This window comes from Hyalella azteca, unplaced genomic scaffold (genome assembly GCF_000764305.2).
Source record: "Hyalella azteca isolate HAZT.00-mixed unplaced genomic scaffold, Hazt_2.0.2 contig5545, whole genome shotgun sequence".
In the NCBI taxonomy this organism is placed as follows: Eukaryota; Metazoa; Arthropoda; class Malacostraca; order Amphipoda; family Hyalellidae; genus Hyalella; species Hyalella azteca.
Window position 1 is genome coordinate 261,587 of NW_025935731.1, and position 21,002 is coordinate 282,588.

At 41.5% G+C, this 21,002-nt stretch overlaps 2 protein-coding genes across 3 annotated transcripts in view; one reads left to right on the top strand and one right to left on the bottom strand.

Annotated features, from left to right (window-relative positions):
• LOC108671429 (repressor of RNA polymerase III transcription MAF1 homolog) overlaps window positions 1–12,032 on the top strand; it is a 13,235-nt gene extending 1,203 nt beyond the window's left edge. Inside the window, exons 2-7 of the mRNA XM_047880543.1 lie at window positions 3,280–3,371; window positions 6,765–6,818; window positions 6,929–6,947; window positions 10,058–10,321; window positions 11,187–11,316; window positions 11,555–12,032. Coding sequence (XP_047736499.1) covers window positions 3,286–3,371; window positions 6,765–6,818; window positions 6,929–6,947; window positions 10,058–10,321; window positions 11,187–11,316; window positions 11,555–11,727 — 726 coding nt within the window. The 5' untranslated portion in view covers window positions 3,280–3,285 and the 3' untranslated portion in view covers window positions 11,728–12,032. The remainder of the gene's footprint in view (window positions 1–3,279; window positions 3,372–6,764; window positions 6,819–6,928; window positions 6,948–10,057; window positions 10,322–11,186; window positions 11,317–11,554) is intronic.
• Window positions 12,033–14,260: 2,228 nt separating this feature from the next.
• Window positions 14,261–21,002, bottom strand: part of LOC108671430 — an 88,622-nt gene continuing 81,880 nt past the window's right edge. For both annotated transcript variants that reach the window (XM_047880545.1, XM_018158978.2), the window contains 2 exons: window positions 20,128–20,331; window positions 14,261–18,027 (listed from right to left, as the gene is read on the bottom strand). In XM_047880545.1, coding sequence (XP_047736501.1) covers window positions 15,976–18,027; window positions 20,128–20,331 — 2,256 coding nt within the window. In that variant the 3' untranslated portion in view covers window positions 14,261–15,975. The remainder of the gene's footprint in view (window positions 18,028–20,127; window positions 20,332–21,002) is intronic.

A 21,002-nucleotide genomic window follows, 5' to 3' on the forward strand; every position in this document is an offset into this window, starting at 1 on the left:
AGATGTGTATAAGAGACAAATTAAATTCAGTGCAATTAGAATGCATGATATGGGCTGGTCCTTTCTTACCCCATGAAGGCTGCGATCCTGTCTTACCCCATTTGACTATACTTCCTGGTCTGCCTCTGCTTATAGGACTCAAAAATGAACTTGAGGATGGGCAGCAAAAAACATTCTACTTTGCTATTATGCCTGAGTGCTTGAACTTAGGCAAAAAATTTGAGCTTTTTTTGGAGATCAAGTTAAGTTCTTGCCTGTTGAAATTTTCAATTTTAGCTAGCCTAGTGACCTAGTGTTTCATTTTGAATAAAGTAATGTACTATATTTTATTTACCATACCTATACAGTTAATATATGTAATTTTTGTGTCAAGTTTTTTATTATGTTATTTATGTCTGCTCTCAGTCTATCTCTAGTGGTCCTTAACTCCTAAGAGCGTAAGAGGCTAAGCAGCCTCTTAATTTTTCTTGAAATTGAGTTTGAAAAGCATTGTTTTTTTTACAATTACACTGAAAAGTTAAGAAATAATTTTTTGCTAATTATTTAGAAGTTAGGAGATAGGCTAGCTTAATTTTTAAAATGTTTTGATTATTAGCAATTTTTAGTGGTAACCAATGAATCGGCAATAACAAATCTAAATTCTAAAGTTTGGAAAAAATTTACTGGCATTCATGTAATCTTGTTTTTATTGATTTACCATAAAATGGGGTAACTTAGACCACTTTTGTTCTTATAAATGATGCCATTTTCTTACTAGCTAAATTAAACTTGAATTGAAACATGCAAAATACAGGTCTATACTCTAGCTTCACTCACCATAAAATGACAGGCTTTAAATAATAGCTTTTTTTTGTGGGTCACATTTTTAATTTTTTAACCTATTAGATATGCAAACTTTTTAAATCTTTCTATTGTGTTATGTAGCCTCAGTGTTTGGCCTTTAATGCCCATTGACAAAATTTTTCTATGTCAAATAGTTTTTGAGTTGTGGGGGTTTTTGTAAAAAAAAGAAAAGTGGTCTAAGTTACCCCATTTTACGGTACCTACTTTCCAATTTCTGTTGTAAATAATTATATTACTCATGGCAATTAATGCATCCAAAATGTAACAATTATCTACACAATTTTTTTGACAAATATTTATATTGAAATTGAAATGCGTGGTGACCTCCGGTCATGACCTTTATATCGCTCATACACGCTGCCTAAAAACTTTTACTAGCATCAAAAAATTAAAAGTTCACACTAGTATCATAACAAAAAAGTTCAATTAAACTGTATTCACAGCAGTCCTAAGAAAAAAAGCTTTACAATTTCATTTATTTTGTTTTGCAACAACCTAAAAAAATAAAACAACGTACTAAAACAATTTGGCACGGTCAAATTTTATTTTATATTCAAACTTGTCACTGCAATATCATAACTGCTGATCTGCATCATGGCAGATCTGCCTTTATAAATCCCATAAGTAAACCACATAGTATATTGGATAGCTGCATTATCATAAGTAGATATTGAAAAAAAAAAAGATTAATTAATTCAAAAGATTAAGAATGAACTGGTTTCCAAAAAGACTCTTCTTAGCTACTATCCTAACAAGTAGCTTCATCATAGGTTGTAATTGTAGCAAGAGCAGAGTACTGTTGTTGTTTGTATGTTTTAGTTCAATTTTGCCATGTCACTTGCTTGGTAAGCTGAGTTTTAAGGGAAAGTGCATTTTTATGATTTTTGATGTAACTAAATGTCATGTGTAGTTGTTAGTTCATATATTAATTCTTGAAATCTCCACTCTGCAATGCAACTTTAGATTCCGTTGAACAATTTCACCACATTGAGTGTGACAAGACTAACCTGTGGGTCGCAGGGTACCAAGGACTGAGTAATTTAGTATCTTTAACTTTAAGTGAGAAATGACTGCACTAACTGGGCTCATCTGGAAGTGAAGTTGATGCTAAAAAAATCTGCTGGACCATTTTGCACGTGCAAGAATTATGCTCAGCTCATGTTTATATATATCCATACAATTGACAATGCTAGCTTATCAGCAGCTTTGTGAAGAACTTAGTTATATCAAAGCCTTGAAAAATGAAATGATTATTAGAAAGTCAGAAGTGAACTGCTTTAAATTGATAGTGAAATTATGAAATTATATCACTCAACTGTGTTCTAAAATCAATCTTTTTTTCTACTAAATACATAAATGTTTTTCTGTATTTTTTAAGTTGGAAAAAGTGAAATTCTTCAAGAATTCTAGTTCAATCTAAACAATTTTAGTTAGTTTGTCATGTAAAATTTGTATCAGAGTATCTTTTAAATTTTGGGTGCCACAATCTTGAATCCTTTCTGTTAAGCTCATGTTGAACAAGAAATCAGCTAATAATCAGATTAAAGTTATCTAGCTCATTTATTAGTCCACAGTTTTTGCAGTGCTGTGTACAGTTACTGGTAGGTTAGCAAATGGTTGAAAATATAGCAATCTGAATGCAACCTTAGATTCTGTTGAACAATTTCACCACAATGAGTGTGATAAGACCAACCTATGGGTAACAGGGTACCAAGATATATTTTTTTCAGACGAATTCTGCAATTTAGTTTTCTCAATTACATTGGCTAGCAAAAAAATGTATGATGGCAGTACTTCCTTATTGAATTTTGAAGTTTAAAATAAGTAATATTTAATTTTTGCACTGGAACTTGGAAATTATTAGTAAATATTGAATTACAGGCTTTTTTTTGTCTGCAGATTTGGCCATTTCTAGGCCATCTAACAACCATGGCTGGTTGTGTCACACTCAGTGTATTAACTAGCGGTGAAACGTTCAAATTTTTAGCCATTATTTGCTAGTGTAGTTATGCAGAAAGTTGATAAAAAATGGCACCAAGTTAGTTAATGCTAGGTTTCAATAGGTTTCACTTGTGTAATGTTGATTCAGTTCATGGGCATTAAATACTTCAATGAAACCATTTGCAAAGAATGCCAGCCAAAAATTTATATGAACTACCGTACTGGGTATTACTACTTTTTTTTCATTTTTAATTTTGGTCCCATGGATGGCCTGACAAATCATTTCCATTGTACATCTTCATTCTTTACTTCATTAACTGCACTGAATGAATTTGAATACGGTATTAACAAGTGAATAAATTGAACTAGAGATTCTGAGGTGACAGTTTATGAAATAAGGAGGAAGGTCTCATTGATCTACAACTTATTTATTAAATTTAGTAAATAAAAAGTGTATTAAGTCTAACTAATTATTGAGTGTTGTGTTATTTGCAGACCATAATGAAGCTAATACCAGATTCTCAGGCATTTGATGCCATTAACTCGGCACTGAACTTCAAGACCGTTGATGGTTGCATCATCGGCAGGTAGGTGACGAGTTCATCGCTCTATATAAACTTTATATAGTTATGATAAATATATTATTGAATTACCGATGCGCATATGTTTATTATGTATTCCTCAGTTGTTTTGTATGTGCAGTGTTGCCACGGCGCGCTTGCCTGCAGTGTTGCTACCGCGCGCTCGCCTGCAGTGTTGCCACTGCGCGCTCGCCTGCAGTGTTGCCACCGCGCGCTCGCCTGCAGTGTTGTCACCGCGCGCTCGCCTGCAGTGTTGCCACCGCGCGCTCGCCTGCAGTGTTGTCACCGCGCGCTCGCCTGCAGTGTTGTCACCGCGCGCTCGCCTGCAGTGTTGTCACCGCGCGCTAACCTGCAGTGTTGTCACCGCGCGCTAACCTGCAGTGTTGTCACCGCGCGCTCGCCTGCAGTGTTGTCACCGCGCGCTCGCCTGCAGTGTTGCCACTGCGCGCTCGCCTGCAGTGTTGCCACCGCGCGCTCGCCTGCAGTGTAGTCACCGCGCGCTCGCCTGCAGTGCAGCCACCGCGCGCTCGCCTGCAGTGTTGCCACCGCGCGCTCGCCTGCAGTGTTGCCACCGCGCGCTCCCCTGCAGTGTTGCCACCGCGCGCTCCCCTGCAGTGTTGCCAACTGCCCTGAAGGTCACTGGGTAGACAGACTCCCCGTGACGGGCGGGACTTCGCTGACAGTTGCCAACCGCGCCTGAATGCTATCATCGTTTGCTTCGTATTATCAATTGCGTCTTATCATCATTTGATTGGTATTATCGATTTCGTTTTATCAAATTTCAATATCTATTATTATTAATTACCTATTCCTTTTCTTGGACAGTGAATTTTCTTTGAATTAGTTTAAGAATCTATCAATTATTAAAGTAGTTTGTGAGGTTTTGTGTGCTTTAATCCATGTCGAATGGCAGAAGTACAATTAAACGAAAATTTACGTGGCAAAATTCTATATATGGTCTGATAAGGGGGAAACGAACATGACGCCGAAAAATCCACAATACGGGTCTGGGCATTTCCGGTACTGTTACTCACACGTATGCTAAATAATATGCGTTAAAAAATTTCTCTTTAAAGACAACACTTCTAAAGAGTCCAGTGTTTCAGAAGTTACACATGTAAAATAAATTTCTTTATTTTTTAATATTAAATTTTTTTTTAATGTTTCAAATATATAATTTTTTTATTATTTATTCTGTGAATTGATTCATGCATTGCCTCCGAATTACGCAAATGTGCGAAATTTTAGATCTATTGGACAGGTAGAAGTGTGTTGAATATCGATTATAAGATTGTTGAAGACTAACAGCAATAAGTGAAGTTAAAGAGAAGTGTTGTAAAATAAGACCTAAAGTTCCTAAATATATTGAAATATATCATTTAGTTAAACTTTTAAATCATATCCTCTTGCATCCTGGTAAAATTTATGTCACCTATCATTAGCTGTACAATCTATATTAATTATAACTGATTGATCTTCACTTCAGTAATCATATAATCACTTGACAGTTTCCAACTTAATATGCCTTAGAAACTTGGAACAAAAAACTGAGGTATTTACTAATGTTACCACAAATACTTTTTTGCCATCTGAGCTTACTATCTTAACCTGCAAATAACTCTAACCACATTTGCGGAACGGGCTATATGCTCATTGTGCATGGCATTTGAAATCTAAGTAGAGAGTTAAAATTGAACAATTTGAAGAGGTTGAACACGGCTCCATTAGCCTCTACTATTGCTCTCTACTCCGGCTATTATCTCCGCCTTATCTGCAATGCAACGATATGCATTGCGTGTCATGACTCAGGCACAGATAACGATGTAGGAAGAGATACTCAGTGATAGTACATCTTACGGTGGTCGTAAGTTTCTAGAGTGGGTGTAACTTTTAGTGACTGTACAGGAGGCCAATAGTGGCGGCCAGTAGTACTTTATCTCGCTAGTGGCCTCCTGTAAAGGGTCATAGGGCCCTTCCGCGGCCAGTAGCACGGTAAATTATGGTGGATAGTATATGAAAATTGTACAGTGGACCGGGTTCGTTTGTACAGTGAACCAATTTTTTCCATTAGATTTAATAGAAAAGATTGATCGTGCTGAGCCTCCACAAAAGTCCTTTCACGTATATATTGTACTTGCAATAAGGTGAAAAATAAATATTGTTATTTTGAGGTACCTATTAAGGCCTCTTTCTGACCAAAGATGGTGGCGATAATTATTTAATTTCGGCCGTAATTCGCCAAGTGGTCAGCCCGAATTTTCAGCCTTCTTGCCATTCCACTGAATTTTTCGGACTTTTTAGCGCATTTTCTCATTTAAGAAAAAAAAATGCACTATTGTGCTCACCATGTCTGTCCGTCTGTCTGTCCGTCCGTGACTTCAAGTTTTCGTCGACGAGAAAATGCGTGCTCTGTCAATCACTGCAGTGAGTACTGAGTTATTTTTTTCCGATCTGACGAGCCCGAACAGAGCGCGGATGTAGCACTGATTCGCCATTTTACTGGGCCAAACTGGAATAAGATGACCCACACAAGAGTAAAAAATATATCGCTATTTGGACCAAGTTCTACATTTCTCTGCGTGTAACCCTCGGGCGTGACCCTTGTGTCACCCCTCCTCGCTATCGGCCTCGCGCTTCACAGTTCAAGGATAAGCTCTCTATTATTCAGCTATCCATCCTGAATTATATTAGACCAGCTGACTTGTAAGATATCTGGTTCTATTTAATTCATGACCATTTAATATGTATAGATACATCTTATGATAAACACTACGCGGTCTATTTACGATAGCTATTCAACTGCTAACTAATTTTTTGTCATACAGCGATGCACAACTGCAGTATATAGTGATGTACTAAAGCTGTATTTATATAATGATGCACAGAGTGTTTATGATGCGCAATATAAGCAACAGAGAGCAGCAGCTGAAGCGTCAGCTGCTGCCATTTCTAACCCGAGAGTTGGCGGGTTGCCCCTGACACCCCACGTAGAAAAATGAGCGAGTCATTCGGCCAAATAGTGACACACTTTTCTACCCGTCGCACGAGCCGGGAAAGGACGTAGCGCTGATAAGCTCTTTTACTGGGCCAAATTAGGTCAGGATGACCTACTCAAGGAGAAAACGTGACAATTGGACAATTTCTCCGTCATTTTTTCTCAGTGCACTCTTATGTTGTTGGCAACCGCGATGTCACGGGATCACGTGTACGCTGTGTTTATCCTGCTTACATTAACTGCTAGTGCAAGGGCTGATATGTTTTGCATAGATTTTGCGTGGGTTTTGTCCTAGTTTATATATTTATATTTAGGTATTCAAAACAGTCCTTGTACACTCGTGTGATGATTGGTAGTACCTGTACGGTCTGATGAAGTAATGTACATTGTACACCATGTTACAGGCTGGAGAGCTACTCCTGTAAGCTTGTCAGCCAGGAGAAGGCTCTGTACAAGAAGTAATGTACATTGTACACCATGTTACAGGCTGGAGAGCTACTCCTGTAAGCTTGTCAGCCAGGAGAAGGCTCTGTACAAGAAGTAATGTACATTGTACACCATGTTACAGGCTGGAGAGCTACNTCCAGGTACGGGGTCTGCAAGTACGGGGCCTGCAGGTCTGGTGGTCTGCACGTACGGGGTCTGTAGGTACGGGGTCTGTAGGTACGGGGTCTGTAGGTACGGGGTCTGTAGGTACGGGGTCTGTAGGTACGGGGTCTGCAGGTGCGGGGTCTGCAGGTACGAGGTCTGCAGGTACGAGGTCTGCAGGTCTGGGGGTCTGCAGGTACGGGGTCTGCAGGTACGGGGTCTGCAGGTGCGGGGTCTGCAGGTACGAGGTCTGCAGGTCTGGGGGTCTGCAGGTACGGAGTCTGCAGGCTGTCTCTTATACACATCTAGATGTGTATAAGAGACAGGTCCACCACACTCCCCCAGTCCACCACACTCCTCCAGTCCACCACACTCCCCCCAGTCCACCACACTGCCCCAGTCCACCACACTCCCCCAGTCCACCACACTCCTCCAGTCCACCACACTCCCCCCAGTCCACACTCCCCAGTCCACCACACTCCCCAGTCCACCACACTCCCCAGTGCACCACACTCGCCAGTCCACGACGGTAGGGCAGCTCTGGCAGGTTCAACCATGGTGGTACGGTCAGGGCGTGAGGTGCGGGCGGCTAACAGCATCACGCCATGTTATCTTCTTCCCCCCTGAGGCTGCAGATCCCTTCCTTCCCCATGTTTATCATTATTATGTGGCACTCTAAAGGTTAAATAATATTATGTGGCACTCTATAAGTGCTTTTACACTGGTAATGTTTTAGCCGATAGTATTAGCGCCTAATATTCTCCGCTACTATCGTCTTCTCTCATCTGTACCTACGACGTTTGAAACCATCGAGTCAAGTCTGCGTTCGGCGAAAGAATAAAGAATGCGAGTATGATAGTGAATTTGAGGCTTCTGATGAAACGTATTGTTAAATTGTTGTTACTCTAGCTGAGTGAAAAACTGCATCAAGCGATTGAAATAACATAGTGTAGATGTAAGACTGACTAGGAAGGAGCGTTAAGTATTATCGACTTGTTTCGTCAAGTTGCTGAGTGTCAACGGCCTGCTAACCACGGCTGCTGTAGCTGTGACAGTAGCTCTACAGCGCGTGCTGGCTGGCTTATGAAATATGAAATTCAAACTCTTTTTAAGTTCAACCACACGCTTCTTGCTACTTTCCACTGAATATGAAACACAAAATTACCATCGAGTATAATACACCAGCTAATTTAATACCAGCGAGTATAATTCACCAGCTAATTTAATACCAGCGAGTATAATACACCAGCTAATATTATCGGCTGGATCTATCCCCGTGTACAAGCAACTTAAGCATTAATTTAATGTGATTCAGACATCACTTAAGTGGCTGAGGTAAAATAATTGTCTATGCATTATCCCAAGGGGGGTAAATTAGTCCAGTTTGGGAACTGCTCTTCTGAAGTGTTGCTGCTTTCGGTAACAAATGTTACTTTGTGTTGCTGCCTTCAGTAACACTTTTCGTGTTCATGTGTTACTGTCGTCTGCTCCCAATACCTCCTCTCGTGGGTACTATCTATCTTTGTTATACAGGAAACTTACATTTATCTCTTAAATTAACTAAAGTCATTTCATTCGTGCAGGTTAACCAGATGTTTTGCTTGTAATTGTTGGCAGTTTTGTTCGCGCTTAATCTGCCCCAAATCAATATTTTTTATCCTAAAATATTACAAACTCTTCGTAACTCGTGTACGAAAACGATGTCAATTGCGCCGTTAGCAATTATTTCTAGATTATTGGTTATCTGTAGCGACGTTTCATTTAGACGTTGACAAAAAAATCTGAATTACCGGTATATGTTTAAATTAATCAGTGAAAATGAATCCTAATGGGTAATTACTTCCATCGCATAAATTCCAACAATAAAGGGAGTATAGGTACATATTATGCGTTTTATCTGATTCATGATGTTGAATCAATGTGACAAATTTGCGTCAGACCTGACGCATTCATCTAAGTATCTCTAGAAATGGTTAACTGCGATGGGGAATTTATAAATAATTTAGAAACGCCACTAAATAATAGGTTTAAATTAGACCGAGTTTAGCCAAATCTAACCGATTATTAGGTTTACTACTGATGATAGTTGTTACTCATGTTACATGTTGAAGCACCGAGTAACAAAAGTCCGTGCAGGCAAAAATGGCTGCCACAGAATTATTATAACCATTCTTCAGACAATAAATTGTGAAAAAAGTATGCAATTAATTGCTATCTACACGGTAGTTTCAGCTCTTTTTTTTTGGGGGGGGGGACGATCACACTCTCTGCCGTGGTGCTTTTCTTAGGTCATATAAGCGTGCGTGTTGGTGGTTGCCATTCTTCCGTGTATATCCGCACTGCAACCCAACCGCGCTGTAGTTGCCGTGTGCCCGTGGTACGGTTAGTTGTATGGCCATGTCCACCGTGTATCCGCGTTACGTCGTCCGCCGTAACCTCCGAGCAATTGTTGCATATATCTTCGTAATGGCCGCCTATATCTGCGTTATGGCCGCCTATATCTGCGTAATGGCCGCCTATATCTTCGTAATGGCCGCCTAAATCTGCGTTATGGCCGCCTATATCTGCGTAATGGCCGCCTATATCTTCGTAATGGCCGCCTAAATGTGCGTAATGTCAACCAAATTGAGCTCAATGGCCAACTAAAACGGCGTAATGACTACCAAAGCGACACAATGGCCACTTTTATCGGTATAATAGCCTACGCTTCTCCGCACAATGGCCTCCGTATATATCCGCGCCATGGCCGTTTTAGTTCCTCGCCATCGCCGTTTTATAATCGCGTCACAACCCTTGCATCACCGTATCATAGCCGTTTTATCATCGCGTCACCGCCGTTTTATCTCCTTGTCATAACCGTTTTATCTCCGCGTCATGGCCGTTTTATCTCCGCGTCATGGCCGTTTTATCTCCGCGCCACTGCCCTTTTTTTATCGCCGTTTTATCTCCTCGTCATAACCGTTTTATCTCCTCGTCATAACCGTTTTATCTCCACGTCATGGTCGTTTAATCTCCACGTCATAGCCGTTTTATCTCGGCGCCACCGCCTTTTTTTATCTCCGCGTCATTGCCGTTTAATCTCCGCGTCATCGCCGTTTAATCTCCGCGTCATACCCGTTTTATGATGGCATTATGTCCGTGTTATGTCCGCAACGCTGGCCCATGTCTCACCAGAAGCAGCTCGGACAGCAGCACGTCAGCCAAATGCTCGAGCTCGCTGGCAGAGTCCGACTCTGAGGCTGGGGTAGAAGAAGATAAGATTGTACGCAAGACGCTGTTCTACCTCGTGTCTACCCTCAATGCTTCTTTCTACCCCGACTATGACTTCAGTAACGCCACCTCCAAGGAGTTCTCCAAGGAACATTCTCTTCAGGTGCGAACAAAAATAAGGGAAGTGTTCTCAGCACAGATGTTCCCATAATGATGGAATGTATGTATGGTGCACTCAAAAAAATGAGTAAGTGATCATACTATTATTTTCTCCTAACAAAGAACTCATTTTCTGCATGTAGCACTGATACGTTCTTTTATCAGGAAAACATACACAAGGGCAAAGAGTGCATAGTTCTTTGGACAAAATCTCGCTTATTGCTCTGACTGCATAGGCTGAAACAGGTGCTCAGATACGAGATACCTATAACAATTACTTATATTATTATATAATATTAACAAATGGTTAACGGACGAGAAAAATATTTTCTATTATTATATTAAATTTGTATTTTATGTTAAATTGTTGACAATGAATCGATAAAGAAATCGTTTGAAAGCAACTGCTACCTCGTCAGGGCGATGTCAATTGGCATACAGTTTATTATATTTAAGCGAAACAATTGGTTAAGTTTGCCAATTATTAAATTAACAATCAACTGTCAAACAATTGATGTGTCAGGGCGTTATGCTTGATGTCAATTTCATACAGTTTATTATCTTTAAGCGAAAGAATTGGTTATCCTTGCCAATTAATAAATGAACAATTAATGAAAAAATAATTGATGTGTCAGGGCGAGTTGCTTGATGTTAATTGGCATAGGCCATAGAGTTTATTATATTTTAGCGAATCTATCGGTTATGCATACCAATTAATAAGTTAACAATTAACTGTTAAACAATTGATGTGTCAGGGCAAGTTTTTTTGACGTAAATTGGCGTACAGTTTATTATCTTCAAGCGAAACAATTGGTTATGCTTGTCAACTAATAAATGAACAATTAATTAACAAATACTTGACGTGTCAGGGCGTGATGCGGTCTGTGGAGCGTCAGCTACAGGCGCACTCAGAGCTGACGTCGGTGTGCGACAAGCTGTGGTCAGCCATCGACGAGGCTGTCAGCCTCGCTGGCTGCGAGATCTACACTTACAACCCTGGTCAGTGTCAGCCGTTATACTCAGCAGTGTACCTTAATAATGATGTCAGTGTACATGTATACTTTCATTATACCAGTTTATACCAGTCAGTGTACCTCATGTTTACTGATCAGTATAGCTCCATTATACTGATCAGTGTACGTCAATAATGATGGTCAGTGTCCGTGTATATTAAAATTATACTGAGCGTTGTACCTCAATAATATTGGTCAGTGTCTATTAATTAACTTTCCTGCAGACGAGAACTCGGACCCGTACTCCGACGACGTGCTGTGGTCGTTCAACTACTTCTTCTACAACGCACGTCTCAAGCGCATAGTCTTCTTGACCTGCAGACGCATCACCAGCCTCCTCAACACCTCCAGCTCTGCAGACTACGGCTTAGACTCCGACGTAGACTTCGACGATTAGATCTCTGCAGACCGTTGCCTGGACTCTGCAGACCATTGCTTGGACTCTGCAGACTATGGCCTCGAAACCGACGTCGATTTCGACGATTAGATCTCTGCAGACCACTGTTTGGACTCTGGAGACCATTGCCTGGACTCTGCAGACCGCTGCTTTGGACTCTGCAGACCAGTGCTTGTACTCTGCAGGCCGTTGCTTGGACTCTGCAGACCGCTATATTGGACTCTGCAGACCAGTGCTTGGACTCTGCAGACCGTTGCTTGGACTCTGCAGACCAGTGCTTGTACTCTGCAGACCGTTGCTTGGACTCTGCATGCTTGGACTCTGCAGACCGTTGCTTGGACTGTGCAGACCGCTATATTGGACTCTGCAGACCAGTGCTTGGACTCTGCAGACCGTTGCTTGGACTCTGCAGACCAGTGCTTGGACTCTGCAGGCCGTTGCTTGGACTGTGCAGACCGCTATATTGGACTCTGCAGACCAGTGCTTGGACTCTGCAGACCGTTGCTTGGACTCTGCAGACCATTGCTTGGACTCGGCAGACCATTGCTTGGACTCTGCAGACCGTTGCTTGGACTCTGCAGACCGCTATATTGGACTCAGCAGACCATTGCTTGGACTCTGCAGACCACTGCTTTGGACTCTGCAGAGCGCCACTTTGGACCATGCAGACCACTGCTTAGACTCTGCAGACCACTGCTTTGGACTCTGCAGACCGCTGCTTTGGACTCTGCAGACCGCCACTTTGGACTCTGCAAACCGCTGCTTTGGACTCTGCAGACCGCTGCTTTGGACTGTGCAGACCGCTGCTTTGGACTCTGCAGACCGCTGCTTTGGACTGTGCAGACCTCTACTTTGGACTCTACAGACCGCTGCTTTGGACTCTGCAGACCGATGCAGACCGTTACTTTGGACTGTGCAGACCACTGCTTTGGACTCTGCAGACCACTGCTTTGGACTGTGCAGACCGCTACTTGGACTGTGCAGACCACTGCTTTGGACTGTGCAGACCGTTGAAGCGACCGACAATTTATTTTTATTCATAATACGGATGTCTGATAGCTTTTAATCATTTCTCCTGAGCGTTAGCCCCCGATGGCTATAAGGAAACGCTAAATGTTTGAAATATTTCTGAAATAATTTCATCTTCTTTCATATTATGCCACTTGAAGAAAAAATTTAAAATGTTTTCTGCTTCTATTTTAATTTAGTAGTAACGTTTTTCCCTGACCGGGCTTCTCGGTTTTCGACAAATGCGTCGCTCTTAAATGAAGCGAATGTTTATTAAGAAATTCTACTTGTTTTTTTTCTTCTGTATACTATAGTCATCTCATTAATTACTTTATTTTCTGTAAATACGTTTCAAGGTACAACTTAGATATTTTCTTAGTATTAATCAGAGTAACTATAACCCCCTTTATCGTCTTGCTTCACTATCGTCGTTGATACTTACTATTACTTAGTAAAATAGTATCATTATTTTATCTCCTTAATGAACCTAGTTTAAAATTATAGCAGGTTTATAGTCAATAAGACAGGATTATAGCCTAATGAACCTAGTTTAAAAATTATAGCAGATTTATAGCCTATAAGACAGGATTATAGCCAATATATTCACTAGTGTGGCATGTGTGGCCATTCTGTACATAGTAGATATTCCGCTTCGTCCTGTACATTGTAATGTTTGCGTCTATTACAATGTACATTGTAGTGTGTGTATCTTAAAGTTTATCGCTGGTGCTCGCGAAGCAATATTAGACGGCTCATGAAAGTAGATATTCTTTTGAACGATCGTCCCTTTTATTGTATTGTTTGCATTGTATCTCAAATTATTGGCGTGCTCGCTTCACCATACGCATTACTTTACGTTCAGTTTACCCACAAAACAATGTAAAATCAGTGCGTTTTTGTCGTATTAGAAGCGTATCTGATGTGTTGCTAATCGGAATCGTTTACTGAACTCATAAATTATATAACTTGCTGCTCATTTCGTTGTTTCATAAAATTGTGATGTCATTTACGTTGCTAGATTGATTCGCTACGATGCATGGCAAATGGTATTGTGATAGTTCAGTCTGATCGAACTGTTCACATGCAATCTAGAATCTCTAGATTTTATTTTGAATTTTGCGTGTAGACGAAAATCTTTTCTGATTATTCACTGTATTGCTAGCGGTAAATGAAATTATTAAGAGGATGTTAAGTTAGAAAAAATAATTTTGTCCTTCGGGTATAATCCGATAAAGTCTGTACAAATATTGTAAAGATTTCGAAAATGAGTAATTATTTGAATATCTTGCAATTTTAGCAGGTAACAATCCGAAAAAGTATTATCAACAAGACCTATTTTATTATCAGTCCATATGTACCTTCTTTGTATGCAATTAGTGCAATATAAAAACAATCATTCGCGGTTGCGTGCATTTTTGCAGATTTTTCCCATTTGTGCAAGTATTACAGTTTAGAACTCAGTATATATAAACAAAATATTATTCGTATGATTTATTTTTAGTGTATAGGTAATGAAAACTCGTTCTGTAGACGTGTGTATTTAGGTAGGAATATGTACAAAAATAGGAGTGTACTTGAAGCTAAGCAGGGTACATGTACAGCAGTTTACATATTCAGTTGTACAGAGCTGCCTATCACTCAGCTATACACAGCTATATATCTCGTGGTGGTTCAATGTACACAGCTGGATACCTCTTAGCTGTACACAGTTGTATATCTCGTGGTTGTACAATGTACACAGCTGTATACTTCTTAACTGTACGCAGCTGTATACTCCTTCGCTATACACAGCTGTGTATGAATATTAACATTACATTATACAGAGGTTTGTAGCCATTCGGTATGTACAAGAAATTACATTTAGGTACGAATAAAAATCCATGTTTTGATGTCGCCCATATATCCCACATGTAGGCCGTACAAATAATACATAATTACACACTTATATTTTAATATCGTTTTCATTAATCTTACCTTCTTTTTATTTTGTACATTGCACTTGTTTGGTTAGATGTTCACAGCTGACGAAGCATCAACAAGGAATGTGTTCATCTCGGAGGAATTGGCTGTTCTATCAGAGATTATTCGATCATTTTATGCATAATAACATTTCATTCCCCAGTAAATCAGTCCACATTCTATCCAATTTAAAATTTCTAATTCATTAATTATTTTCTCTAAACGTTACTGATCTTCGGTAAACAAGTTGATAGTCAACTAGTGCTTTTGATAGGAATAATATCAGGACTGTAACAGATTGGACTTCTCATGACTTGCCGGATGGTTCAAAAGCAATAAGTTATTTGGGAGGCCCGAGTGACTCTAAAACAGAGTAATTTCAACAGACATAAATGTGTGACAGGTTTATCTATCAGACCAACAGCAGATGGTATAGGTATTTGAATATCTTGTAATTTTAGCAGTGAAGAATCTACGAAAGTTTTATCAGCAAAATTTTCGTGGCAAGCCTGTTCAACGATGAAGGTGAGAAGACATGCGGTTTTCCTGTTCAAACAGCAATGCATTTTCGGTTCCGTATTGGTAACGTGTCTAATGTTCTCTGTACATCATAGTCCTCCTGTATTATTAGCGCGTGTAATAATACGGAAGACTTTAAATACAAGAACTGACCGTCAAGCTTAGTATTACGACACCTCATCTGCTGCACTATAAATGCCTGGGCCAAGCGCTTCGCTAAGAAAAATGAATCGGTCAAATTGTCCAAATTGTGACACTTTTTGCACGTAGCACTGATATGTTGTCATGCCGTTCCAAATTGATGAAAAAACCCATACAAAGAGCAAAAACTATATCGCTATTGGGACATATTCTCTCCTTGCTCCAAGTATTCTTTACATGCCATAAAGCGAGCGAAAAGTGCACCGCAATTAGACTCGCGACGAAGGCTGATAAATTTTTCTTATTTTCCCAATGAAATTAGTTGTTCGTGAGCAAGTTGACCCAACACGTTGGAAGACATGAAGATGAATAAATTTCACATAGGCGAGTAACTTGACTTTACTGCTTAACTTTTTTCATTCGGTGACAAGGTATCGAAACCATCCAACTTTTGCTTGGTGTTGGGACAGAACCTCAATTTGTGTTTACTACAACTCAAGCTTGGCGTTAAACAACTTGTCAACAGATTTCTTTTGTTTTCATTCTAAGTTAAGCAGAGGCACACAGGAAACACGAACCCACTTGATGGAAGCGGCAGACCTGGCAAACTCGGTCAAACTCTCACGAAACTATGCAGTTCTTATCCTTGTCCTGGTTAATCCTACGCCTATTGCCAACCGCAGTGTCGGCCGTAAGTTGACTTTGCTCTCTTTTGGCGAGAGCCAAAGCATCGTTCGGCACGTAATTAATCCTGACTCCTCCGTATGCTCTTCTTGGGGGCAATTCGTAGTCAAAGTCTGACGAAGACGACGAAGAACAGGTAGAACACACGGACTCGTTGTCCTCCCAGTTCTGCAGGCCAGGAACTGACGTGGTCTTCTTGGGTCCCTCGTCATCGCCGGCTACAGACCCAGAGTACGACTGGGACCGCGGGACTGTCCCATTACAACCGCTGTGGTTACGACGCCGGTGTCTTTCGTGCCGGCTTTGTCGCTTCGATAGCGGTTTACTTATGCCGTGATCGCCGCTACTCATGTCGAATGCCGTGGGTGCAGACCCAGATGATGAGGAACTCTCCGAGTGATCTTTTCTTCGTCCGTTGCATTTGAGATTCTCCTGACTCGCGTTTACTTGACTTGGGTCAAATCGAACAGTTCTTGGTTGTCGAGGCGTTTTATCAGGTTTGTGTTGGCGGTTGCCAGCGTTTGGGGAACTGGAACTTGATGATCCGCCGAGCTCGGCCTCCGTGTCTTGACTGACGTCGTTTACGGCCAGAAGTGCGTCAATGTTGATGTCAGACAAATCAGAAAGATCGAGAGGTTGCCTTCTAGAAGCACGAGTGAGAGCATCCTGACTGAGCACAATGTCTTCTAGTTGGACAGAAGGTGACGTGTTCGCAACCTCTCGCAGAATTGATAGGCCTTTCTCGGTTAAAAATTTGCCTAAAGATCTTTCTAGCACGAGTCGGTCAAGCGCTCCAGCATTTCCATCGTTAAGTTTATGCTTAGCATCATTTGCTTCGATGTCCCCGCAAGCCTGAGTGGATGGAGTGGAAGACCGCGACATCTGCGAAGAAACTTTGGACGATGGACTTTCGTACGGTGAAGGTGCGTCGACGCTGTTTTCACAAGAGCGCTCTTTTTTGCTCAGCTGAGGAGATGAACGAGGTATGTGATTCATTCTAGGAGATCGAACCATAACGACATTCTTGCCTTCCCCACCCTCCTCACTGATCGATCTATTGCGGTCGATAATTCGAGGAGACGAATTCCGTGAACCGTTCACTCTATTTTTGTTGCTGTTGCGCTCACCAGAAGGACTGGAAGTCAATCGAGGTGAATTTTGAACGCCATCGAAAATTGAACTGCGGCTGGAAGGCCGTTCTGGCAGAGGACGAGTTTTCTTGTCGAAGGAAGTTTTGGTCAGCGAAGGCGAGTTGGAGGAACGATTGCTGGGCGCCGGTGATCCTGTAGCTCTGATGTTGCGCTGTGCAGGAACGGAGTTGACAACGCTACTGTAGACATTTTCATCCGCTGTGTTCTGATCAAGAAGATTTGAATAAGATGAATGATGGGGACGCGCGTTCCTTGATGCTTCTGGACGAGGCATCTCCGATCCAGAACTTTCTTCGACAAATGAAGTATCGGAGGATCTGTGTCGTGTTCGATCATTTTTCTGTTTCGACAAATTGATTGGAAGAGTTTGTGTGTTGTGAACTTTACGACTAATTCGGGGGGAGGGCGAGTTGCTAGCATCCGATGCAAATCCTTTCTTGGGTTTGGGATACAGAGAATTAGAAGCTACGGTCGAATCCGACGTGTAACCCGAAACTCGCGGGTTTTTTGCGGTGTGTTTGTTGCGGTTAGGTTTGCTGGCGACTGGAGTGTTGGCATTACTGTCGGACGGTGTAGGAGGCTCTCCTTTACTGCAGGCAATCGAGCAGTAAATGGAACCTCGGCGTGGCAGGAAGGGGCGGCCAAGGAGCGAAGACTGGCAGGTGTGAGTGTCACAATATTCAGCAAACATGGAGTCGAAGCAGTGCAGACAATATGGCCGACCGTCGCGCATGATGTAGCGCTGACCCCCCAGGCGCGCGTCGCACTCGAAACACGCAAAGTGTTTCATGTGCCACGCGCGGCCCTCCGCCTCCGTGCACTCGTCCGATAAAATTATCTGCACAGAAAAATATATAATTAATTTCATTCAAGAAGTGAAAAATGGAGAATGAAAATAAAGTAGTGAGCATTTTCTCGTGAGATATCACAGACAAAATAATCTGCAGTAAAAATTATCTGAAACTAGTCACTGAATCAAAATAACCTGAAGCATCTAAATATTATTCACTGATGTTAGATAGAGTGTCAGTGAACCATCAGGGACAAACTGTACAGTTTGTAATCTTCAATGTTGAACCGCTGCTTCAATGAGACATGCCATTATCAAGTCGCAACCCCTCCACAAAACCCATCGAAGTTTTTTATTGTGAATTTGTTATCTTCTTCGTTCAATTTAACCACATCTAAACCTCTAAGACATAGTTCAGTTCAGTTCTCTCCGCACCATAAGGCGCACAAGGCTTGGACGTCACTCCTCCACTGGGTCCGGTTTGCAGCTGCCTGCCGTGCTATGTTACGCCTCCTCACATCCACTGTGCTCCCACCATCCTTAGTGACGTTTGCACCCAGATATGTGAAGCTCTCCACTTCCTCCACCTCGCTCTCTCCAGCCCTAAGCTTGTTGTTGCTCCTGCTGTTGACCTTCAATATCTTGCATTTCTTGGCATTCAGTTTTAGCCCCACTTTTGCTGCATTACTCTCAAACCTGGTTGTTTTTTGCTGCAGGTGATTCATTGTTGAAGACAGAAGGGCAATGTCATCTGCAAAGTCAAGGTCCTCCAGCATGGTCGTTAAATTTCATCGGAGCCCAGTTCTTTCACCTTCCACAGTCCTGCGCATTACCCAGTCGATCACAAGGAGGAACAAAAATCCTGACATGCAACACCCCTGTTTCACTCCTGTCCTTACTGGAAACCACTCTGTTGTTTCGTTCTCATCAATCACGGAGCACTGAAAGTCCTAGTAGAGAGTCCTGACTAGCCGGATCAGCTTCTGAGGTATTCCATATTGGCGCATGATGGCCCAAAGGCTGTCTTGGTGTATTGAATCAAATGCCTTCTCAAAATCAACGAAGTGGACGTACAATGCAGCGTTCCATTCGTTGGCTTGCTCTAGGATGTTTCTGAGAATGAATATCTGGTCGACAGTTCCTCTTCCCCTCCTGAAGCTTGCTTGTTCCTTCCTGAGCAATGTATCCACTCCACCTTGTATCCTGTTGAAGAGGATCTTGCTGAGCACTTTGCTGGCCAGAGGCAACAATGTAACTCCCCTCCAGTTTCCACAGTCCTGAAGGTTCCCTCGTTTTGGGATTTTGCATATGAGTCCCTTGGTCCACGGTGTCGGCACCAAGACATAAATACAGACATAAATACAGACTAATTATATGCATAGCGCCTTTCTTGTCTCTTAATTCCTGTCATTCAAGTTTCTCTTTCGCTTTCTTGGCCACCTCTTGTTTTCATTCCTTATTTCACTGCACTACCGTAAATCTCAGCTAGCACGAAACACTTTGCGAAGGCTTCTTGAAAAGCGAAAGCCAAGTGAATTCATCAGAAGTAGCCTATATCCTAATACATTAAAAACACGTGATCTCATCTCACAAAGAAGATAGCTGTCGGTGGTCTGTGCGTAAATTCGCCATTGATGAAAACGTTTGTCGCAAGCTGACACGATTGAACCGAAAAGTAAAAATGTTGAATATAAGTAAATCCAGGCCAAGTAGAAAGTTGACATTAATGGATAGATAAAACTAAGTTACGTTACTCACTTACATTACCATTATATTACCTAACTTACATTATCATTAAATTACCATTAACTTCTTGTCATTACCATTACTACTTCTACATTACCTCATCACAGGCGGCGCAGCGCGGCTTGAGGCTCTCGGCGTGATGTCTACCGCAGTAGAGCGCTAATATCTAACATACTTTACTATATTACCATTACCTAACTTACATTACCATCACCTTACTAACATTACCATTACCACTTCTACATTACCTCATCGCAGGCGGCACAGCGCGGCTTGAGGCTCTCGGCGTGATGTCTACCGCAGTAGAGCGCTAATATCTAACTTACATTACCATTATATTGCCATTACCTAACTTACATTACCATTACCTAACTTACATTACCATTACCACTTCTACATTACCTCATCGCAGGCGGCGCAGCGCGGCTTGAGGCTCTCGGCGTGATGTCTACCGCAGTAGAGCGCCCCGTCCTTCCAGAAGTAGATGAGATCTACGAGCAGCTCGCGACACACGCAACACGTGAAGCACGCGGGGTGCCAACACGTGCTGGGACCCGCGCGCGCCGCGCTCACTACGATGTCACCCCCGCTCACGCCTTCTTGACACTGAATGCAGAATAATGATCACTAGAGAATAATAATAATTATTCAGAGTGGACTTAATAATTTATGTGGACTAAATTTATTTCTACTATCATTTTAGAAAATAATAGTAGAATAGTCCACTCTACTATTATTTTAGAAAATAATAGTAGAGTGGAAGTTAGTAATAATATATATAAAGAAAATAAACGTGTCATAATTACGTGATAATTTGGCAAACGATTCTGATACGAATAAGAGGATACGAACTTTATTCTGATACGAATGAAGGGAACAGTTGTGATCATAATAATTGTGAAGGCAATGGCGTATGATAACGGAAAACAGAGAAGCTATCAATATATCGTGCAAAGCTGCTGCGATGGTTTTGAAATATTATAACGGATGAAGTTAGAAATACTGCACGTCAAAATGACGTTATAAAGCAAGCCCGCTCATTCGGTTGGAAGTCGGTCAAGAGATTAATGAACTGCTGCGAGTGTATGAGAGTATCGCAACACAACATTGAACTTGGATCAAGCTGAATTTTCCTTATCCGGATACTTTTACTACGCCGCAACACGGGAACACGCTAATCGCATCGAGAGTTAAGCAAACTAAGCAAAACCGAAACAACATATAAAGACAGAGCTTATTTTTTAGTTACTCCCGGAAATCATTTTCTACGAACGTTG